This window comes from Rhineura floridana, chromosome 1 (genome assembly GCF_030035675.1).
Source record: "Rhineura floridana isolate rRhiFlo1 chromosome 1, rRhiFlo1.hap2, whole genome shotgun sequence".
Lineage (NCBI taxonomy): Eukaryota > Metazoa > Chordata > Lepidosauria > Squamata > Rhineuridae > Rhineura > Rhineura floridana.
Window position 1 is genome coordinate 170,318,633 of NC_084480.1, and position 21,843 is coordinate 170,340,475.

At 46.0% G+C, this 21,843-nt stretch overlaps 1 protein-coding gene across 1 annotated transcript in view; it reads right to left on the minus strand.

The window, feature by feature from the left end:
- PACS2 (phosphofurin acidic cluster sorting protein 2) overlaps positions 1-21,843 on the minus strand; it is a 219,935-nt gene that overhangs the window by 90,540 nt on the left and 107,552 nt on the right. Inside the window, 4 exon segments of the mRNA XM_061585566.1 lie at positions 240-446; positions 1,838-1,959; positions 13,646-13,720; positions 14,208-14,298. Coding sequence (XP_061441550.1) covers positions 240-446; positions 1,838-1,959; positions 13,646-13,720; positions 14,208-14,298 — 495 coding nt within the window.

Below are 21,843 nucleotides of genomic sequence, written 5' to 3' on the forward strand. Positions count from 1 at the left end.
AATTGACCCCAATATTATCACCACAAATGCCTCCAGCAGTTCCTGATTTTGGCAACCTCAGCCAAGTTCCCCTTTGCACTAGAAAAATTAAGCTTCTTTTCTATTGTTCTTAAAATCATAGCAAAACTACAAAAATGATCCTCGTAAGAGAACCTGTCATATATAGCCAAACACTCACACATCTGTGGTCAGCCATTCTCAAAGAAACAGAGTTGCATATCATACAGGAAATTAAGAACTATGTTGAAAGCTGTCCAAAATGAGAGAAATCTAAAAGGAGGATGCCTCTTTGACAATGAAGAGCACATTTCACCTGCAAGTGGTGCCTGGTGTCTGGAGACCGTTCATTGTCCAGACTGTTTGCTCTCTCATTCTGCTGCTTCACTGGCTGTCTTTCCTTCAGTGATGTGCTTCTGCCTCTGCAACCCACCTGCTTCCCCTCTGATCTGCTAAGGAAGAATATTTGGACCTTTACCACAAAAATGAAAACAGCATAGATGCTACTCACTATATTACTATTTTCCTGAGTTAGCAAGAAAGAGCATTTTACAAAAATCAAAACATACAAAACAACCAGCAGATAAAAGTGCAGGTATTTATTTTAAAATATTACATTCTGCCTAATTTTTGAAGGAAACTCAAGGCAGCTATCAATCAACAACAGAATCAATCTCCAAATTAAACCAAATCACACAGTCAAAATATTAACATAAAACTAAAAACAAATTTAACAAATCCATAGCAGCCATCAAATAAACATAAAACTAAGCCACTGAAAAAAATTAGTCAGGTGAAGGCCTTTTGAAAGTCATAGTTTAAATACTTAAAAGAATGTTTTAAGAAGTAAACATGTTTTAAAATCCCTAGGTGAACTGAAAAGCTTTTGCCTACCACATAAAAGACAAAAAAGTTGGTGCCAGACATGCCTCTCTGGGGCATTCCATAACTGGGGCGCCACTACCAAAGAGACATCTCCCTTGTTATAACAAAACTCACATCTCATGGAGATGATATTTGGAAAAGGGCACCGGCCAAAATGCCTTCAGATCATATGCAAACACCTTGTGGCAGGTGGCCCCAAAATACAGAGACATCTCAGGAATGGCTGCCTCATTAGGGAATCTGTGCCTACCTGGACAATTCATTGTACTGGCAAAAGAACATCAGGATTACAAGTGCTGCTGTTTTGTGGGGTTAAATTTTAGAAAAACGCAACAATACGAATTATAGATGACATCCAATAGTGTCATCCCGTTTGCACAACAGGACTTTCCCTTCCTCTGCTCCCTTCTGCAGGCACCCCCATAATTTGCTTTGGAGGAGTGGAGCACCCTGCATTACCTGTGGAAGGAACTGAAACAAATAAGATGTTCAGCTGAGGTATAAATTAACAGTTCCATGAATCTCAATACTGGAAGAAAAAAGGAGCCACACCTTAATTTGTGACTGCTCAGTTAATTAACATATTTCTGGTATGTCTATTTCATGTTTTTGATATGATTTGTCCCTTTAAATATCATCTCCATCAGAGGTGAATTTTGTTATAAAAAGAGAGATATCTTTTTGGTAGTGGTGTCTAGTTTCAGAATGCTCCCCACGCCCCGGGAGGTGTTTCTGGTACCAGCTATACTGATGGTAAATTTACTTTAATATCTTTAAAAAATAATGAGTAAAGAATGGTACATGGCACCTGGGATAGAATGCTGGGATTGAAAGCAACATAAAACAATATTCAGCTGCCACAAGTCAAAAGGTATCTGGCTTGAGTTGCATGTTTCTAGACAATAGTTTGTGGAGCTGATGTTACACCAGTTGCTGTGGATGATAGACAAATTACCTGCTGGAAGAAAGTATGAGAGATTCTGTCTTTGTAATTCTGCCACCTGGTGGAAGCTTTTCAATGAAGCTATCAAGGGCAGATAGTTGTTCTGTTTCTATACCCTCTTGTTGTTGAGTTTCCTACATACAAAAAATTTACATTAGAGAGGACATCCTGTGGATGGGAGTTTGTTTTTGTACTCTCTCAGCAGGTATAAAAAACAAGTACTAAAAGATAATGATCCATCTAGAACAGTAACCAGATTCCAGACAGTACAAAATGTTAAGCGATCAGTAAGCTACAGATCTATCTCAAATGGTATCATGGAAGCGATGAAGCCCCAAGTCAGCTTGGGGAGTCAGCCTGGCTTCAGTACTAATTGTGAGACTGCCAGCTTGGCCAGGGCTCCTGTTGTAGTCAATACACCAGCAGAGTCACCAGTGTCATGAACACATACTATATTTGACAACTTTAGCACTGGATAACAAGCTATCTTGCTCTATTCACAGTCTACTGGTCCTCAGACTGTGGCTGATGTTGTACTGTATACCCAGCTGGACCCAAAAGTACAAAGCATAGTCGAGCCAGATCTCCACTACTCACTCTCACTACTTTCCTCCTCCTACCTCGACCCACCCACCCAGCTCATACATCTACTCTCACTAATGGGTCAAAACATTCTCAATGCCACATTTTGCTGTGGGGTGAGGGGATGGGACACGGCTTGTCATGGTGCACGATGGCCGCATACCTCTGTGCTCCGCTCTCTAGTCAAGCCTTTATCAATAATGAACAGCAACGTTTGAATGCATTAAAACTTCAAAACAGTTGGGCTCCTGAGGGAATGCTGTCTAGCAGCAGTCAGAGACTTCAAAACATTTCTAAGCATTGTTATCTGTCAGATCACTGGTCTGACTTACCTGAGCTATCAAGCAACAACAAAATTGACATGGCATGCAACAGGAACAAGGGAAGTAAGACCCTGAAACTTACAAGCAGGCTGTTGGAAGACAGCAAACTCACAGATCATTTTTGGTTAATACACAGCACTTTTGCAGACGATCTGAAAGCAGCTCTTGCCCAGCTTAATCAAACATTGAAAGATTTCCATACCCAAATGCAAGATGTAGCCCAAACAGCTAATGAGGCCCTAGAACTTGGGATCAGACATAAACTGGGCTTTGACAAATTGAAAACAGAGTCTGAAAACCGTCATATACACATGAAGGAACAGGAACATTAGGGGCACAGACCCAACATCCACATCTAGAGATTCCTGAAATGGAGGAAGGGGGGGACCCTGCATCCTTTATAATACAGAAGCTCAACAATCTTGGAACAGAATGTGAACTTTCCCCAGATAACTTTGAGTGTATTTACAGAACCCCAGGGCTGAAAACCCAAAATAGCAGGAATGCCACAGACCTCGTAGATTTGATAAATGCCATATAAAGGAAAAAGTTCATCAAGCCCTCTGAAATGGTCCATTGGACTCACCTGAAGGGTGATTTTCACAGGTACGCCAGCCATCACTTTGGGCTTTACTGCCATCTAGCATCCGAAGGCAAGAATGCGCTCGAGTTAAAACCTGGGCCCCCGGCCCCTCCCACTCGTTTCATTCACGACGAGTCCAAAGTGGCAAATCTGAAAGGAACAGAAGGCTGCAGGCCCAAACAGCAAGGAAAACAGAGAAAGAAGTATGGAAACATGGAGAACACGGAACTTGCAACCTAAGAGTAGAGGTTTTAACCGAGGGAAACAGAGCAAGGCACAACAACTTACAGCAAATAAACTATAAAGGTGGAACCAGTCCACCAGAGACACCCCCCAAGGGAGGGACGTGATGGCAGGCATACCTGTGAAAATCACCCTTCAGATGAGTCCAATGGACCATTTTCCACAGGTAGCCTGCCATCACTTTGGGATGTACCAAAGCAGCCCCCTTAATAGGGAGGGACTACAAACAGATTACTATTCAGAGAGGACATGTTGGAGAACACGTCTCCCGAAGGAGGCGTCAGCAGAAGCATATCGGTCGATCTTATAATGCTTCACAAATGAGTTAGGGGTAGACCACACCGCAGCTCTACATATGTCTGCAAGGGGTGCATTAGTTACAAATGCAGCCGAAGTGGCCGCTGATCTGGTGGAATGGGCCGTGATGTTAGCCGGCACTGGAAGGTTAAGGGACTGATAAGCCAAGGCAATGCAGGCCCGTAACCAGCAGGACAATGTGGATTTGGAGACCTTTTTCCCCAAGGTCCTAGGGTGAAAGGATACGAATAAGGATTCTGTCTTGGGTGCGAGAGAGATAAAGTTTGAGGGCTCTCCGAACATCCAGCGAATGCCAGGCCTTTTCCATGGGATGTACTGGCTTTGGGCAGAATGACGGAAGCACAATGTCCTGGCTACAATGGAATAAGGAGTTTACCTTGGGGCAGAAGGACGGGTCTGGTCTCAAGACCACAGAATCCTTATGAAAAATGCAGAGATGACGGGCGGAAGATAAGGCGTGTAGTTCTGATATCTGTCCCGCGGAGGTAATGGCAACAAGGAACAGGACTTTGAAAGATAACAGTCTGAGAGGCACTGAGGCAAGGGGTTCAAACGGAGGGCGCTGTAAGGCGTGCAGGACCTTTGAGAGGCTCCAGGAAGAAAAGTAGTGGCACACAGCTGGTGAAAGACGGGCGGCTCCTCTTAAAAAATGTTTGATGAGTGGATGAGCGCCCACAGGGGCGGTCGATGAGAAGACGGACAGTATTGAAGAGATGGTGGAGGCATGGCGATGCAGGGTGTTCGGCCGCAGTCCCCTAGTCAGTCCTCTGTATAAGAACTGGAGAACATGCTGTACATTGGCATGAGAAGCTGGGAAGCCCTTAGAGGTGCACCATTTGGAAAATGCGCGCCATGTACTCCGATAAATGCGATTTGTCAACGGTCGTCTTGATGCTAGGAAAGTCCCGCAGCGGTTAGCTGCTGCTGTTCAAAAGCCAGGCCGTCAGACTCAGCCAGGCCGGGTCCAGATGCCAAATTGGTCCCTGAGTGAGAAGATCCGGCCTGACAGGGAGGGTCCAGGGATCAGCGACTGACAGTGCTAGAAGATCCGAGAACCAAGGACGGCGAGGCCAGTACGGGGCTATCAGGAGAATCTGAGCCCCCTCGTGCCGGAGTTTCATCAGTGTCCTGCCCAGTAGGGAGATCGGGGGGAAGGCATACAGGAGGCCACCTGGCCAAGGTGCCATCAATGCATCCACTGCTTCCGCCGTCGGCTCCAGGTACCTCGAGAAGTAGCGAGGCAGCTGGCGGTTGTGTCTTGACGCGAAGAGGTCCACCGAGAGGGCGCCAAACCGGAACTGGAGAAGATCAAACACTGCCGGATGAAGGTTCCACTCTCCCGGGCGTACATGCTGTCTGCTGAGCCAATTGGCGGTGACATTCAGCAGCCCGCTGAGATGTTCCGCCCGTATAGAGAGCAGATTTTTTTGGCCCAGTTGAAGATTTGGGCCGCCTCTGCCTGAAGAGCTCTGGACCTGGTCCCCCCCTGCCTGTTGAGATGAGATTTCACGCAAACGTCGTCCGTTTGGATCATCACGTGCTGCAGGGAGAACAGTGGCTGGAAATGTCGAAGGGCCAGATGAACCGCCCTGAGCTCCAACCAGTTTATGTTGTGAGTTAGTTCTGCTGGGGACCACACTCCCTGGACAAAGCTGGCATTGCAGTGGGCTCCCCAGCCTGATAGGCTGGCATCTGTAGTGATGATGACCCTGACAGGCTCCCGGAAGGGCGTACCCTTGCTGAGGTGTGCCGTCACTGCCCACCAGCGGAATGAAGCCCTCAGCGAGGGTTCCAGCGGAATCACGCGGTGGTTGGACTTGGCAATGTCCGCCTGAAAGGGTAGGAGGGCCCATTGTAAAGGTCTCGTGTGATTCTCGCCCACAGAACAATATGAATGGTGGAGACCGGCGTCCCCAGCATCTGTGCCAGAAACATGCGATCTGCCCTTGAGCGATGAGTCAGGAAAGTTGCCATGGCTGTGATGGAGGCGATACGGTCTGGCGACAGGAAGATCATGGCTAGACACGTGTCCAGTATGGCTCCCAGGTGCAGGAGGTGTTGGGTTGGCTGAAGATGACTCTTTTTGACGTTGACCAGCCAGCCGTGAGAAGTTAGGGCATCTAGAGTGAACTGGAGCTGTCTGTCGGCTAGGTCCCGGGAGCACGCTCGGAGGAGAAGGTTGTCCAGGTAGGGGTAAATATGCACTCCCTGTAGGCGGAGAAAGGCTACCATGGTGGCCATCACTTTGGTAAAGACTCGGGGAGCCAATGTAAGGCCAAATGGCATGGCGCAGTACTGGAAGTGGTGTTGGCCGAGAGAAAATCTGAGGAAATGTCTGTGAGCCGGGCAGATTGGAATGTGTAAGTAGGCGTCTTTCAGGTAGATGGATGCTAGGAAGTCCCCCTGTTGCAGAGCTTCCACAATTGAGGCCAGCGACTCCATCTTAAAGCGGCGGTACTTCACGAAGCGGTTGACAAAGACCGCCCTCCATGAGAAGTCTCGCTTGGGGACAGCGAAGAGGACGGAGTAGACGCCTTGCAACCTTTTGGGTGGTGGTACTGGCTCTACAGCGGCTATGCTGAGTAGATGACGTAGAGCATCCTGCATAACTACCCTGCGTGAGTTGGAAATGGGGGAGGGGCAAAATCTGTCCGGGGGGTTCCGCCAAAATTCTATATTGTAACCCTGTGTGAAGATGGCCCTGACCCAAGAGACGTGAGTCAGGGCCAGCCAGGAACTTGCGTAAAGAGACAGTCTGCCTCCTATGGGGATGACATCAGAACTGCCTACGCTGACGGGCTCCTCTGCCATACGAAGAGGAGGAAGCTTGCCTGCTTTGGTATTGGGGTCTGACCTGGAAGTGCTGTCTGGGCCAGGGTGACCTGGAGGAGTGAAAATCTGTGGACCTGGCGTCTCGTCCCCGCCCACCAGGCCGCACCCCCCGAAAGGGCTGGAAGGAACGGTAAGGAGTAAATCGCCAAAAGGGTCTGCGATCATCTCTTTTGACTGTGGCTAAGGTAGGTTTTCCATTGTCCTTGGGGTCAACCAAGACAGCTTTAAGGGCATCGTCACCAAAAAGCATAGAGCCCGAGTATGGGGCCATGGACAGGTTAGTTCTGGCGGTAGTGTCGGCATCCCAATGTCGGAGCCATAGGGTACGTCGAGCGACTATTTCAGCAGCAAGGGCCCGTGCTCCTTGGTGGGTTGCGTCCAAAGTGGCATCAGCCACGAAGGCAGCAGCTTTGTGCAATTTGAGTAGGCTTTTATGCAACTTGGCTGGGTCAGGATTGGGATTGTCCAACAGGTCATCGAGCCACATCATGGAGGTGCGTGAGAAGATGGAGGTGGAAGCGGAGGCCCGGATGGAATAAGCGGATGCCTCGTGGTTTTTCCGTAGTACGAAGTCAAGCTGCCTCTCAGAGGGTTCTTTCAGCTGTGAGTCTCCTTCTTTAGGAAGGAGAGATCGAGAAACTAAATTGGAAATTGGTTGGTCCACCCCAGGGACGTTCAGGAAAGACATAAATTCCGGGGCCAATGGGTACAGTCTGTTGGCCAATGGTGAGAAGCGACGTGGGCGCAAGGGACGGGCCCATTCTTCCCTGGCTAGCTTGTTAATGGGATCTGGCACAGGGATAAAATGCTCCACTGATCTGGGGGACTTTAGAACTCTAGCGCCCTTGACTGGGGGGGCGGTAGGTTGCATCTGAGCAGGTTGAATGCCCAGGGTGTCCATTACTCTGCATGAAAGCGGGGGATAATCAGCCAAGTCGAAGAGGCAATAGGAGAAGTCCTCGTCTAGATCAGATTCTCCACTCCACTCATCAGGATCAGCCTGCAGGAAAGGTAAGTACGTCCTGCATCTCTGGGGGCTCACCACCAAGTCTGCCCCTAGAAACATCGAATGGATTAGGCGAGGAGGGAGGGACATCATCATCGCTACCCGGTTGCCGTGCAGAGCTGGACTGCCGTCAAACTCCAGGCTGAGGTGACAGCTGTGCTTGAGGCTGAGGTTGAGCTTGTGAGAGACACCCAAGTACCTCACGCAGCTGTAAAAGAAATTCTGGAGTCAACTGTAGCCCTGGAGAGAGAGCAGAGGGCACAGAATGCTCCTGTGTAGGCAAAAGAGGCTGCACTGGAGAAGTCGGAATCAGATGAACATCGGAGCATGGAGTTTGACTGGGGAAGCCTTCAAATTCATCCTCTGACGACCCAGAAGGGGATTGAAAAAGAGTGGATACTGTTTCTTGTGCAGGCTTCTCTAAAGACGGAGCTGAAACATAACGCGCCCTCTTGGGAGCGCCGTGGTCAGATAAGTGTTTAGCCTTGGCTAAGGCCTTAGAGTGTTTATGCTTAGAAGGTTTGTGTTGAGGTAAGGCGATGCACTGGTGACTTGGCCCTGCGGATTGTGTCCCCTGCGGCTGCTGATCTGCCATGGTGGAGTCTAGATACCCGCACACAATGGGGAAGGTGCGGTAACACTCATATGCTGTGAGGTGATGAGAAGTATGCTGTGCAATAGAGCGCCAGGTGCCAAGAGAAAAATTGACTGGTTCATTATGGCACTGAAAAAATGGGTGGGGGGTGGGACCCCTTCCACAGGAGAGGTACTAATATCGCCCTGAACAGTCAGGGAGCCAAGAAAAGTAAGTCAAGCTGCAATATTGGCCACAAGCTAAGTACACACACACAATGGGGAAGGTGCAAGACCGCTACAATACACTGCCAGGAAAAAATGGCCTTTTAAAAACGCAGCGTGGCCCAAGGCTAAATACACGCACCCAACAGGGAAGGTGCGGTATCGCCAATGTGCACAAAGAGACTAGAGTAGCACCAGAAAAGCTGCGCATAAAAAATTTGAGTGCACAAGTAGATACACACACACAATGGGGAAGGTGTGGTATCACAAAAAACACAGCTTGCTCAAGGTGTGCAGCTTTCTGCTGCAGCGTGGTGTTGCAACCTATATAAAAAGCACTGAAGAGAAATACAACTGATATATGAAAAACAAAAATTAAAAAAAGAAAAAACAAAACAAAAAAACAAATGGAGTACTAGGAAGCAGGCCTCCGAGAAAAAGCCCCTGCAAGGGTTAACTGGCTGCTGGACAAAAAACGCTGCCAACTAGGGCTGAGGAAGGCACCTCCACGTGGCTACACGCCGCCAGAGAAACCGCAGCGGCGTGGAGGGAGCAAAAAACGCTACCACTTCAGAGAAACGGAGGCCAGGAGAAGCTGCCAAGACAGAGAAAAGAGTTGCTAGCTCCTGGCTGGGAGGGCGAGAGCGCTGCCCAGAAGCCGGCACGGGAGAAGGCTGAGGAGGGAGCCATAGCCGCGAGCTACCCTGTGCCAAGCCGAGTGGCCGGGGGGGGAGGGGGCCGCAGCCACAGATCCCCCAAGCAAAACAGCAGCTGCTGCTGCTAATGGAGGCCGCAGCCGCGAGTTCCCAAACGAAAGGGAAACAGTCGCGCTGCAACCACAAACAGAGAGGCAAAGCAGGTCACCAAAAATAAAAGGGAAAATAAAAATAACCGGAGGAAAAATTCCCGAAAAAGTAAAAAAACAAACACAATAAATCCCACACACTCCCAAACCAAAGGGGGGAGAGGGAAAAAATACAAAGGGAACAGCAAATATAGGACAAGGGAGAAACTTAGCTACGCTATCAGGAATCCAAATGCTTCGGACGGAGGCAAGAATGGAACTGGAGTGGGAGGGGCCGGGGGCCCAGGTTTTAACTTGAGTGCATTCTTGCGTTCGGACCCTAGATGGCAGTAAAGCCCAAAGTGATGGCAGGCTACCTGTGGAAAATCTGCATACACTCTTTACACTGCAGGGATGGTGGGTGAAGATCTGGACCCTGGTTGTAGGTGAAAAACTTACAGCATCCAATGGACTGCTTCATGGTGTTAAAACATATATATAATTTGCTAGAACTCTGGTACCCTCTCTTTGCTCATGTTCTATAGTACAGTTCTATAGTACCTGCAACCTCTTAAAAATACTTTTGGTTGGGTTTGTTACCAAGATGCATGTGGTCCCTTACATAGCTGGAATCCTGTAAGCCTCAGCCAAGACCCTCAGTTAATAATGAAACATCACACATCACACACATATTAAGGCTTTGTTGTATTTATATTGTGGGTTTTTGGGGAAATGAAATTTGGAAAATTAAAGTTTTTTTTAAAAAATACCACATTTTCTTCTCTCTCTCTAATACCATAAATCAATCCTACCCTATTCCTGTCCTCTACCCCTTGTCCTTACTGGTGGAGAGTGAGCTATAATATGCCCTGTCCCCAAACCTCTCACAAAAGTCCATTAAAAACTCTATCTCCATTAAAACATTCCTATCCACAATCACAACCATGGTTCTCAGCTGACTCTTTCCCAAACACCTGCATGGCAGGTAGACCTGGGCTTCTTAGAGAAGTCCAGGACTGTAGGCTGATGGCGCAGAGTGCTCTTGTGCTCAGATCCTGCTTGCAGGCTTTCCACAGCCATGTAAACTTGCTGGTAAGGACTGATGAAGGCTTGTGCACAGTAACGGGAACAGAGAGATTGGCCCTAATAGGGCCCAGTAACAGTCCACAGAAAAATGTAGTAAGGAAGCCAAGCCACAAATCACATGGTCTTCGATGTCTGTATAATAATGCGCAGATCATGGGAAACAAGCAGGACGAACTTGAACTCTTAATACAGGAGAGTAATTACGACTTGATAGGCATAACTGAAACTGGGTGGGATGACTCCCATGACTGGAATACAGCAACTAAAGGATACAACTTGTTCAAAAAGAACAGAAGGAATAAAAAGAGAGGTGGAGTCACGCTATATGTTAAAAATATATATCCCTGCACAGAAATACAAGAAGATGAGCTTGGTAGCTTCACCGAGAGTACCTGGGTTAAAATGAATAGGGCAAGTAATAAAAGCAATGTGGTGCTTGGAGTCTACTACCGACCACCCAATCAAGGAGAAGACGAGAATGTAACTTTTGAAAAGCAAATTGCCAATGTTTCAAGGAGGCATGATGTTGTAGTAATGGGGGACTTCAATTATCCCAACATCTGTTGGGAGACAAACTCTGCCTAACACGGCCGCTCCAAGACATTTCTGACTTGCGTTGGAGATAACTTTCTCCTACAGAAAGTGGAGGAAGCAACTAGAGGATCAGCTATCCTGGACTTGAATCTAACTAATAGAGATGATTTGGTGGATGAAGTGGCAGTTACGGGAACTCTGGGGGAAAGTGACCACACCATACTTGAATTCTTGATTTTAGCAGAAGCAAAAGGTTAGAGTAGCCATATGCGCACCCTGGACTTCAGGAAAGCTGATCTTAATAAACTCAGAACAATTGTAAGTACAGTTTCATGACAAGTGACCCTAATGAGAAAAGGAGTCGAAGATGGGTGGGAGTTTCTAAAAAAGGAAATTCTAAAAGCACAATGGCAAGCAATTCCAACAAGGAAAAAAGGGGGAAAACAGGAGAAGCAGGCAGTGTGGCTTCACAAAAAGCTTAGAGATGACCTGAAAACAAAAAAGGACACATACAGGAAGTGGAAAGAAGGCCAGGCCACAAAGGAAAAGTTCAGGCAGATATCACGGAATTGCAGGGATGGTGTCAGGAAGGCTAAAGCTGAGAATGAGCTGTGGTTAGCGAGGGATGCTAAAAGCAACAAAAAAGCTTTCTTCTGGTACTTCCATAGTAAAAGACAGAGAAAGGAAATGGTGGCACAGTTACTTAGTGAGGATGGCAAAATGATAACAGATGACAAAGAAAAGGCAGAAGTGCTCAATTCCTACTTTAGCTCAGTCTTCTCCCAAAAAAGGGCCTATGACCCTCCCAGGAAACATGAAGTAGAAGGGACAGGATTGGAACTTGAGATTGACAAACGGTCAAGGAATACATAATCACTTTGAACGTGTTCAATTAGGCAGGGCCTGATAAACTGCATCCTAGAGTATTGAAGGAACTGGCTGAAGAACTCTCAGGACCACTGTCTATTATCTTTATGAAATCGTGGAGGACTGGTGAAGTACCAGCTGACTGGAGGAGAGCTAATGTTGTCCCTATCTTCAAAAAGGGCAAGAAGGAGGAACCGGGGAACTACAGAAAGGTCAGCCTAACATCAATCCCTGGAAAAACTCTGGAGCAGATTATAAATCTGTAAGCACCTTGAAAACAATGCAGTGATTACTAGAAGCCAACATGGATTTATGAAGAAAAAATCCTGCTAAACTAATCTTATCTCATTTTTTTATCAGGTAACCTCCCTTGTAGACTGTGGGAATGCTGTGGACATAATATATCTCGACTTCAGCAAAGCTTTTGACAAAGTGCCCCATGATATTCTGATTAGCAAGCTAGATAAATGTGGGCTGGATGGATCAACTATCAGGTGGATCCACAGCTGGCTACAGAATCGTAATCAAAGAGTGCTTATCAATGGTTCCTTCTCAAACTGGGCAGAAGTAACGAGTGGGGTACCACAGGCTTGGTCCTGGGCCCAGTGCTCTTCAACATTTTTATTAATGACTTGGATGAGGAGGTACAGAACATGCTTATCAAAACTGCAGATGATACAAAATTGGGGGGCGCAGCTACTACCCTGGAAGACAGGGAAAAAATTCAAAGAGACCTTGATAGACTGGAGCATTGGGCTGAAAACAACAGAATGAAATTCAACAGGGATAAATGCAAAGTTCTACACTTAGGAAAAAGAAACCAAATGCACAGTTATAAGATGGGGGATACTTGGCTCAGCAATACGACATGCGAGAAGGATCTTGGAATTGTTGTTGATCACAAGCTGAATATGAGCCAACAGTGCGATGTGGCTGCAAAAAATGCAAATGCTATATTAGGCTGCATTAACAGAAGTATAGTTTCCAAATCGCGTGAAGTACTAGTTCCCCTCTATTCAGCACTGGTTAGGCCTCATCTTGAATACTGCATCCAGTTCTGGTCTCCGCACTTCAAGAAGGATGCAGACAAACTGGAACAGGGTCAGAGGAGGGCAACAATCAGGGGACTGGAAACAAAGCCCTATGAGGAGAGACTGAAAGAACTGGGCATGTTTAGCCTTGAGAAGAGAAGACTGAGGGGAGATATGATAGCACTCTTCAAGTACATGAAAGGTTGTCACACAGAAGAGGGCTGGGATCTCTTCTCGATCGTCCCAGAGTGCAGGACATGGAATAATGGGCTCAAGTTGCAGGAAGCCAGATTTCGACTGGACATCAGGAAAAGCTTCCCAACTGTTAGAGCCATACGACAATGGAACCAATTACTAGAGAGGTAGTGAGCTCTCCGACACTGGAGGCATTCAAGAGGCAGCTGGACAGCCATCTGTCAGGAATGCTTTGATTTGGATTCCTGCATTGAGCAGGGAGTTGGACTTGATGGCCTTATAGGCTCCTTCCAACTCTACTATTCTATGATTCTATGATCTGGTTGGCCACTGGAGAACAGAATGCTGGACTATATGGGCCATTGTTCTTATGTGGTTTTTCCTTTTTAAATATTCAAAATTTTGCCTAAAAGGACATGGGATTTCAAGAAACTGAGATTCACAAAGAGGAGAAAATCCAATGAACCTGGGCAGAGGTAATACAAATTTAAAAAAGAATCCTGTGAAGACCAAAAGACAGAGGTTTTTAGCAATTTTGCCAAATTAATGTGACCTTACACTTGTACATAGCTGCAAATAACTCAGTGGTTTTGTTTCAGTGACCACCGCCTGAATCATAAAAAGGCAATTGCACTTACAGAAGGCATCGTGTCAGAGATGCTGTCTGCTGGTTGTTTGCTTCCAAGATTCTTGTTCCTTTCAGACATTTCAACCTATTGTGTACAAGCATATGTAAAACAAGGAGCATATGTTTAGCTGGTCCTTGAACTGGCTAGTCCTTATATCTGCTCTGGACAGCATTACATCAATTTTGCAAACGCACCCTATACAGGAGCAAGCCCAGGGTGGCCTAAATGACTGAAATGAAACAATCTACTACATTTTCATAAAATGTAGTGTGCTGCATTTTCTGTTGAACAATGCAGGTATATAGTATGGCCTGTCATACCTGAGTGGGAAGAAGCAGAGAAATGTCCTCTCCAGACAGACCTAAAATTTACAAGATTTAAATTCTCCTTGTCTGAAATCTACTTCAAAAAGCAGGTATTTCTAGGTTAAGGAAAAACCCATAGATTTATTTTTAAAAGCCTTAATTGCTTCACTACATTTATACTAAAAAACTGGTTTTTGGGATTAACTCTCAGTTGCTTCAACTATTTTTTGTGCACAAATCAATGTGATTCTGGAAGAACAACTTACAGGACTCGGTGGCTCTCTCTGGCTTCTGATGCTGTGGAGGCTTCCAATTTCTGTTTGAGAGCTTGAATGCGACAGTCCTTCAAAGTAAGGTCTAAAACAAAAGCAAAACAAATTACAGCTGGTTTGCTAGGAGTTCCAAAACATAGCCAAGACCATAGTAGCCTCCAGAAACTGTGCATAAGATGTGAATGGTTGCTGGAGTATTTTGTTTATGCTTCCCATTAGCATCAAAATCATTTTTACTTCACCACCGACTCGAGACCAGAGTAGGGGCTGTTCAGAGTCAGACGTTATTAGCTGTATACTATAGCCAGCATGGATTTTTCACATTCTGCAATGTTAAATTAAAAATACCCCCATGCCATTCTGCTGTTTCCCACAAGCTCAATTCAAAACAAAACTTTACAAAACCTACAGTCCTGTACTCAGAAACGCTCCCTTAACAACACTATAAGTTTTCATGGCGATACACAATACCTGCAATCACACCTGCAATCAGAACAACATCTCCAAAGATGGAGAATTACATTTTTTTGTATGCTGGTGTTCCTCTTGCTCTTCCTGTCTTGTTTCTGTCATTTGGACTGACTGCAAGTGTTGCCACCACTCACCATATGCTCAGAGGCATATTACCAAATTCTTCCACATAGGAAGAGGATTGGATTGTGAAAGACCAACCCAAATTGTGTTTGCATTTTGACAAATTTGTAGAGTAGTACAATATCTCAGAGAGGAGGTCAGGTCTCCTGCTCCCCTGGTGCATTCACTATAGCTGCCCAATTCCCCTCCTTTTTAAAGTATGACAGAAATATATGTTGGCTATAGGTAAGTTCTTAAACCACACATTTCTTTTGCCTATTAGCGAATTCTACTCACTGGACTCTCTCTGGGGAAAAATTAGGAGTGAACTTGTGACTCAAACACGGGGAATGAGTTCACACTAATGGAATGCAATCAGATTGCTGTCATGTGCGATCTGTGGGTCAATTTTAGCATAGCTTGTCTTATGCTTGCAGAAGTAACTATCAGGTGTGACTTGGACTATATTCCATTACACTCACTGTAACTTGTGTCTCTAAGTATGATTCTCATTGCTCAAGTCTCCAAGTATAACTGTTCAGCTAGATTTAGAAATTGCTGACCAACATCTGATTTGTCAAGGAGTTTGAGAAGGAAGGGCCACTGAGACAATCAAATGCTTTAAAAGTATCTAATGACAATAACACTAATGGGGTTGCTGTAACAGAACTCTGGTGAACTGCATTTAATACATGCCTCACTGCACCTGAAAGTTGATGGCTGGGCATAAAACCAGTCCAGTTGATTCCAATGTACCTAGCAATAAGTTAAATCTCATGGCCATTATGGACAAAAGGAGCTTAGCATCCTGGTTCAGCAGTGCAATGGGGCAGAAGGATCCCAGGTCTTTGTTTGGTTTTGGGATAACAATTAAGAGGGCTTGTCTCCACATCTCTGGATTCCCACCCCCTTGCAAAATGTCATGAAGAGGTTCTGGAGGTGAGGAATTAATATATCACCAAAGGTTTTATAAAATTCAACCCCAAAGCCAGCTGTGATTTTGCCATTTTGGAGCTTTATAATGGCTGTCTTTATTTCAGTTGGCAAGACTAACTTATTTAAGTGTGCTCTATGCTCTAGACTCAGTGATTGAATTGTGACACCTTCTAGAAATTGGTCAATCCCTGGGTCCGAAGAGTACAGTTTTTCAAAGAATCTGGCAAAGGCTGAACTGATATTGTCAGTGAAGACGCATTGTTCACCTGCCTCATTAATAACCATCGCAACCACATTGCAGGATTTTTTCATCTAACTGCATTGGCTAGTAGCTTCAACTTTTTATTTCCAAATTCAAATACTTGCTCTTGAGGTAAACTAAGGATTTCTGGATTCTGTCTTTCTCAAGCCCTTCAACCTCTGCCTGCTTCACCAATAGATGTTTATATACATTCACACTGCCAGTGAACTTGTATTGTTGCTCTAAAACTAATACTTCATGGAAAAGGAGCCCTTTAACTGCTTTGGGTTGTAAATTCAGGGTAAATATAGGCCAAGCATAATTGATTTCATTGCATCCCACACTGTGGCTATGCTCAGTTCTGGGGAAGCATTAATGGTATTCAGCAAGTTTAGCCCACCAACCACATGACATTTACCCAGAATGCTAGTGTTGAGTCTCCAAGAAACCGACCAGGGTGCAGTTCCAGTGTGGCACAAATCAGAGCATTGTCTGAGATAGTCTATAGTTACTTCCCCGAACCCAGCACCCAAACCCCTGGAGAACAACAGTATATGTATCATTGAAGATGGTTAACGTGAAGAACAATAATGGGTATAATTATGCGCTATCAGGAATATCTCCATCCACATACCAACCAAGTCTAATTGGAATTGCAAGTGAACAAAATGCTTATTAATTGTATGCCCCAATACCTTGGAAGCAGTTCTATCTTTTACAAAGCCTAGCACATCTTATGATGTACTGTCTCTTCCCACTATACCACCCACAGCAAAATCTTCAAGACAATGTAGGACCTCCTGCAGGAAAGATATCTGTCCAGTATTTAGAGGCTAATGTATATAGGCAGTCACAGAGACTACTGTAAGTTTAGTATCTCCCAGAGCACCTTGTAGAAACAGGGGCAACAGGCAAAGAATAACATAGCCACCCCTCTAGATCTGGAACTGCCAGGGCACAGAAGTAATTGCCAAGCTAGCATTTTTTCAGCCTATTTGTGGACCTAGTCTTTTGATGTGTCGCCTGCAAGAAAACAATGTCATGATGCCCCTTGATCTCAAATTGAGTCTCTGTTGCACATTTGGTCACTGTTCCAAGCCCATTTACCTTCAGAAACAACACCTTCAGGTCCCCCATATAAAACTATATAAACGGAGCATGCAAATAAGGCAGGGGCAGCATGAGGATTATACAGCACTATCAAAGACAACATACAAAAAAGCACACAACTAAAAAAAATTGGAAAACTAGAACACCAACAAAGACCTGTTGTGTGGGAAACATCCCAGGTCAGAGTGTCTCACAGGGCAACTTCAACAGCAGCCTCTGCCTCATGGTCTCTAATACCAAAGGAGAGGAAAATTATCGATCTTCTATAAACAGTCATCAACTCACACAGGCACGACAGTCCTTTAACCAAAGTGCTAGACAAGGGTGGGTGGGGAGGGCTTGGAGAATGCTGGAGAGAATTACTGTGTCATCATCAGAGGAATGTTTGCAGCTTCAATTCTTAAGTGAAAGAGGCTGCAGAACATTCTGATTCAGATTGGGTCAGCAGGCAAGCTACATTCATGACTGACCATTGCTGCTTGCATATCCAGGTCTTTATATGGTATCTGCTTCTTCTCTTTCCTCAGCAAACTATGAGCTGATCTTCCACCATACCCTTCCCCATCAGAGGAAAGTCTGAGAGGGCAAGCCCTAGCTCTTCAAATAGCAGTTTCATCTGTCCATTCAATGTAGACTGAAACCTATTGCCTTGTTTCATTAGTAGTTTAAATGGGCATCCACAGTAATACGACACGTTTGCTTTCTGCAGGATGTCGTGAAGCAACAGAATATTTTGCACCACGGACGAGTTTTCAGGGCAAAGAAACCTTGAAGACTTGCAGAGTTTCCTCCTTCTGGGAGGAAGGGTGGGACATAAATTTAACAAATAAATAAATATTGTATTTTTCTGAGATTCTTGAGAACTCTGTAGACTAAATCATGCTTCTTGAAACATTCGAATCTAATCACATGTTGAGGGGATCTGCCCTCATGAGCATAGTGTCCAAGAACTCTGTGTGCCCTCTCAATATCCTCATAGCATGCCTAAATTGAAATCATTCAAATCACAAAACAATAATGCCTTGCTCGTCCTCTCATTCCAGAATTCCCCCAAGTGAGTATTTTGGTGATGACTTCCACCTTGCTGGTCTTTAAGCTTAATTTGGAGATTGGTTAAAGTGTCAGGGACTTCTGCTTCAACCCATTCTGGCCATATCAGATGACATGGTGGATAACTCCTTCATAGAGGCTTGTAGTGGTTTAAATGCTTTTTCCTATCCTTGGATAAGTCTTGTGGGAGTGGTTTGATATGTTTCGCTCACTCCTCAGCCAGAGACAACTCAGGATTATTCTTTGGGGTTTTCTTACCCTTGTCTACCTGGCCACCATATTAACCTTGGTAATATCAGTCCCTTCTGACCTGTCAAAGTTGCTCAAGCACTCTGGAGATGGAGCCTGCACTATGAGGCTCTGTTCCTGCTTTGATCGGGGTCTCCACTACATCCCCCTGGGAATCCACACAATTAGAGAAAAATTAAGAGCTTCTTGCCCTCTTCCCAGCAGCTTAAAAGTCAGTGAGTAATGAATAGTAAGAAAAAATTCCCTTTTTCCCAGATAGGGATGGAGGACATGCCTGCATGGGGATACATCATAGCAGTATGCACACTTCCCAGGCAGGCTTCCTCTGTATCCTCCTCCTGTCGCAACACCCTTACAGAGGACCTACCTTCGAAAAGCCACATCTGATGATGAAAGTGAATATATTTTGTAGTGTATCACAAATGTATGTGGCGACACCCAGGGAGCAGCCCTGCATACGTGCAGAACAGGGAAGCCCCACCTGCAGGCAGTTAAGATAGTTGCCCCCCTAAAAGAATGCATCATGATACCTGATTAAGGTTCCTTACCCAGAGCCCTGTACGTTTGGGCAATAGCCTCCCTCAACCAACAAAAAATAAAAGAGGCAGAAACCTTATTTTCCTTTGATGGCCATGCAAAGCCATAAAAAGTGTTTTTGATCTCCTAAAATCCAAAGTCCAGTCCAGGTACAAGCGCAATGCTTACCTGGCATCCAGTGAATGCCGCCTACACTCTTGAGAAAACAAAGGATTAGGGTAGAACAAGAGTAACACTACCTCCTGTAATCTATTAAACATCAAGTTAACCTTTGGGATACACACAGGGCTCAGCATAAAATAACTTTATCTTGATGAAACACACAAAGTTGAGGGTCAGATGACAAAGCCACCAGCTCTGAAACCTTTCACTCTGATGTGATAGCCACCACGAAAACAGTTTTGAAAGTCAGGAAATTTAAGGAGCCCTTTTGAGAAAAATTAGCATCACAATTGCAAACTCTTAAGCAAGAATTCACCACTAGTTGGGGCATCAACTTAAAACTGTTAGAGGAAAAAACTGTGGGTCTTGGAACACGGCTGCATGATACAGCAATTTCTGCCTCTGTGGCCTTACATATTGGGCCTGGGAAGCATGGAGGAAGTCCAACTTCTGAGATTTAGACCCAACCTGCCCCCCCCCCACTGTGAAGTGTGTCTGTACATGTTGGGCATCAGGTGAAATCTGATAGGAATCAGACTGCTCCTGCGGGACAACAGATTCTCCCCTAGCCATGTTAGGAGCTGGAAAATGTCTAGAAGGAGAGGTCTCCCTTGTTTAATAAGGGGTGGAAGAAGGAGACCTCACAGAGCTACTTGAAGAATGTGATCTGTCAGATCTCACCCTTCAATGCTTCTCAGAACTTCCTGGAGGATTTTGCCCCCTTATATGTAAAAGCATAGTGAAGAGAGTCCTTGATCTCTGTGAAAATGTATCCTCTTGCCCATGCTTCTTAGTGGCGGACCGGCTCTTGGTTGTTTTGTTGGCTGATTGTGTGTATGTGGTGAGTGTTCGTGTGATGTTTGGTGTATGTTGTTTGGTGTATGTTGTAAGTGCGTGTGGATGTTTTATTATGTGCCTGGGTGAGAGGAATTATATTCAGGAGGAATGTGCGGGGGCCCCAATAGGCGTAGTGATGGGTAAAGGGAGATATCACGCTGTGTGGAAGACAGGCCAGGTGAGGGGAACGCGGCCCAGACAATTGCTGGCTATCCTGTGTTCTGGTCCTCCACACACCCACAGGTATGCGGGATGTCCTATCAGCCAGCTCTCTGATCTCCGGATGCTGCTTTTTAATGCCAGATCGGTACATAATAAGACCGCTCTCATCCATGATTTAATTGTGGATGAGGCAGCCGATCTGGCATGCATAACTGAGACCTGGGTGGGAGAGCAGGGAGGTGTTGGTCTCTCTCAGCTGTGCCCACCTGGATAGTGCAGCATCACGGTAGATCTGAGGGCCGGGGAGGGGGGGTTGCTGTGGTCTATAGGAGTTCTATCCCCCTCTTCAAGCACCATGTCCACGTAACTACGGGCCTTGAGTGTTTGCACCTCGAGTTGGGCCAGAGGGACAGATTGGGGATTCTGGTAGTGTACCGCCCACCCCGCTGCCTAACAGACTCCCTGACTGAGCTGACGGAGGTGGTCTCAGAGATTTTGTTGAGGTCCCCTAGACTATTGGTTCTGGGTGATGTCAACATCCATGCCAAGGCCATTTTATCTGGAGCGGCTCAGGACTTCATGGCCTCCATGACGACCATGGGGCTGTCCCAATATACCACCGGCCCAACTCATGTGGCAGGTCACACTCTAGACCTGATTTTTGTTACGGGACATGATGATAGTGATCTGTGTATAGGGAGTCTTACATCAACTCCTTTGTCATGGACAGATCACTGCTTGTTGAGGTTTAGATTCACAACGACTTTCCCCCTCTGCAAGGGTGGGGGACCTATTAAGATGGTCCGCCCCCGGAGGCTGCTGGATCCTGATGGTTTTCAAAAAGCCCTGGGGAGTTTTCCGGCTGATAAGGCTGGCGCTCACGTCGACACCCTGGTCGATCTGTGGAATGCAGAGATGACCCGGGCAGCTGACGTGATCGCACCTGTGCGCCCTCTCCTCTGTAGAGCTCATACAGCTCCATGGTATACTCCGGAGCTGAGGGCGATGAAACAATATAGGAGACGGCTTGAGTGCAGATGGAGACGGACTCCTGACGAATGCAACTTTGCACTGGTGAGTGCTTATAATAAGACATACTTTGGGGCGGTGTGGGCAGCAAAGAAACAACATATCACTGCCTCTATTCAAACCTCTATCTCCCGTCCAGCGGAGCTGTTTCATACTGTCAGAGGGCTTTTATATTCTGGCCCTAAGGACGTGATGGAATCTTCTAAAGCTCGATGTGATGAATTTGCAAAGCACTTCCAAAATAAAATCTCTTGCATTCGTCAGGACTTAGACTCCAAAGTTATAGCAGTGGAATCAACTGAGGTCTCCGGAGCACAGTCTGGTCATACTTTGTTGGATGAGTTTCAATTGGTACAGCTTGAGGACGTTGACAAGGTGCTTGGACAGGTACGTGCAACCACCTCTGCGTTAGATCGTTGCCCCTCTTGGCTAATAAAAGCTAGTAGGGATGGCACTGCCGGCTGGGCCAGGGAGGTGATCAATGCCTCACTAGGTGAGGGAGTGGTCCCGCACTGCCTTAAGGCGGCGATGGTGAGACTGCTTTTGAAGAAATCTTCCCTGGACCCAGATAATTTGAATAACTATAGGCCGGTAGCAAATGTGCCATTCCTGGGCAAGGTTCTGGAGAGGGTGGTTGCATCCCAGCTCCAGGCACTCTTGGATGAGACCGATTATCTGGATCCATTTCTATCGGGTTTCAGGCCTGGTTTTGGTACGGAGACAGCCTTGGTCGCCCTGTATGAT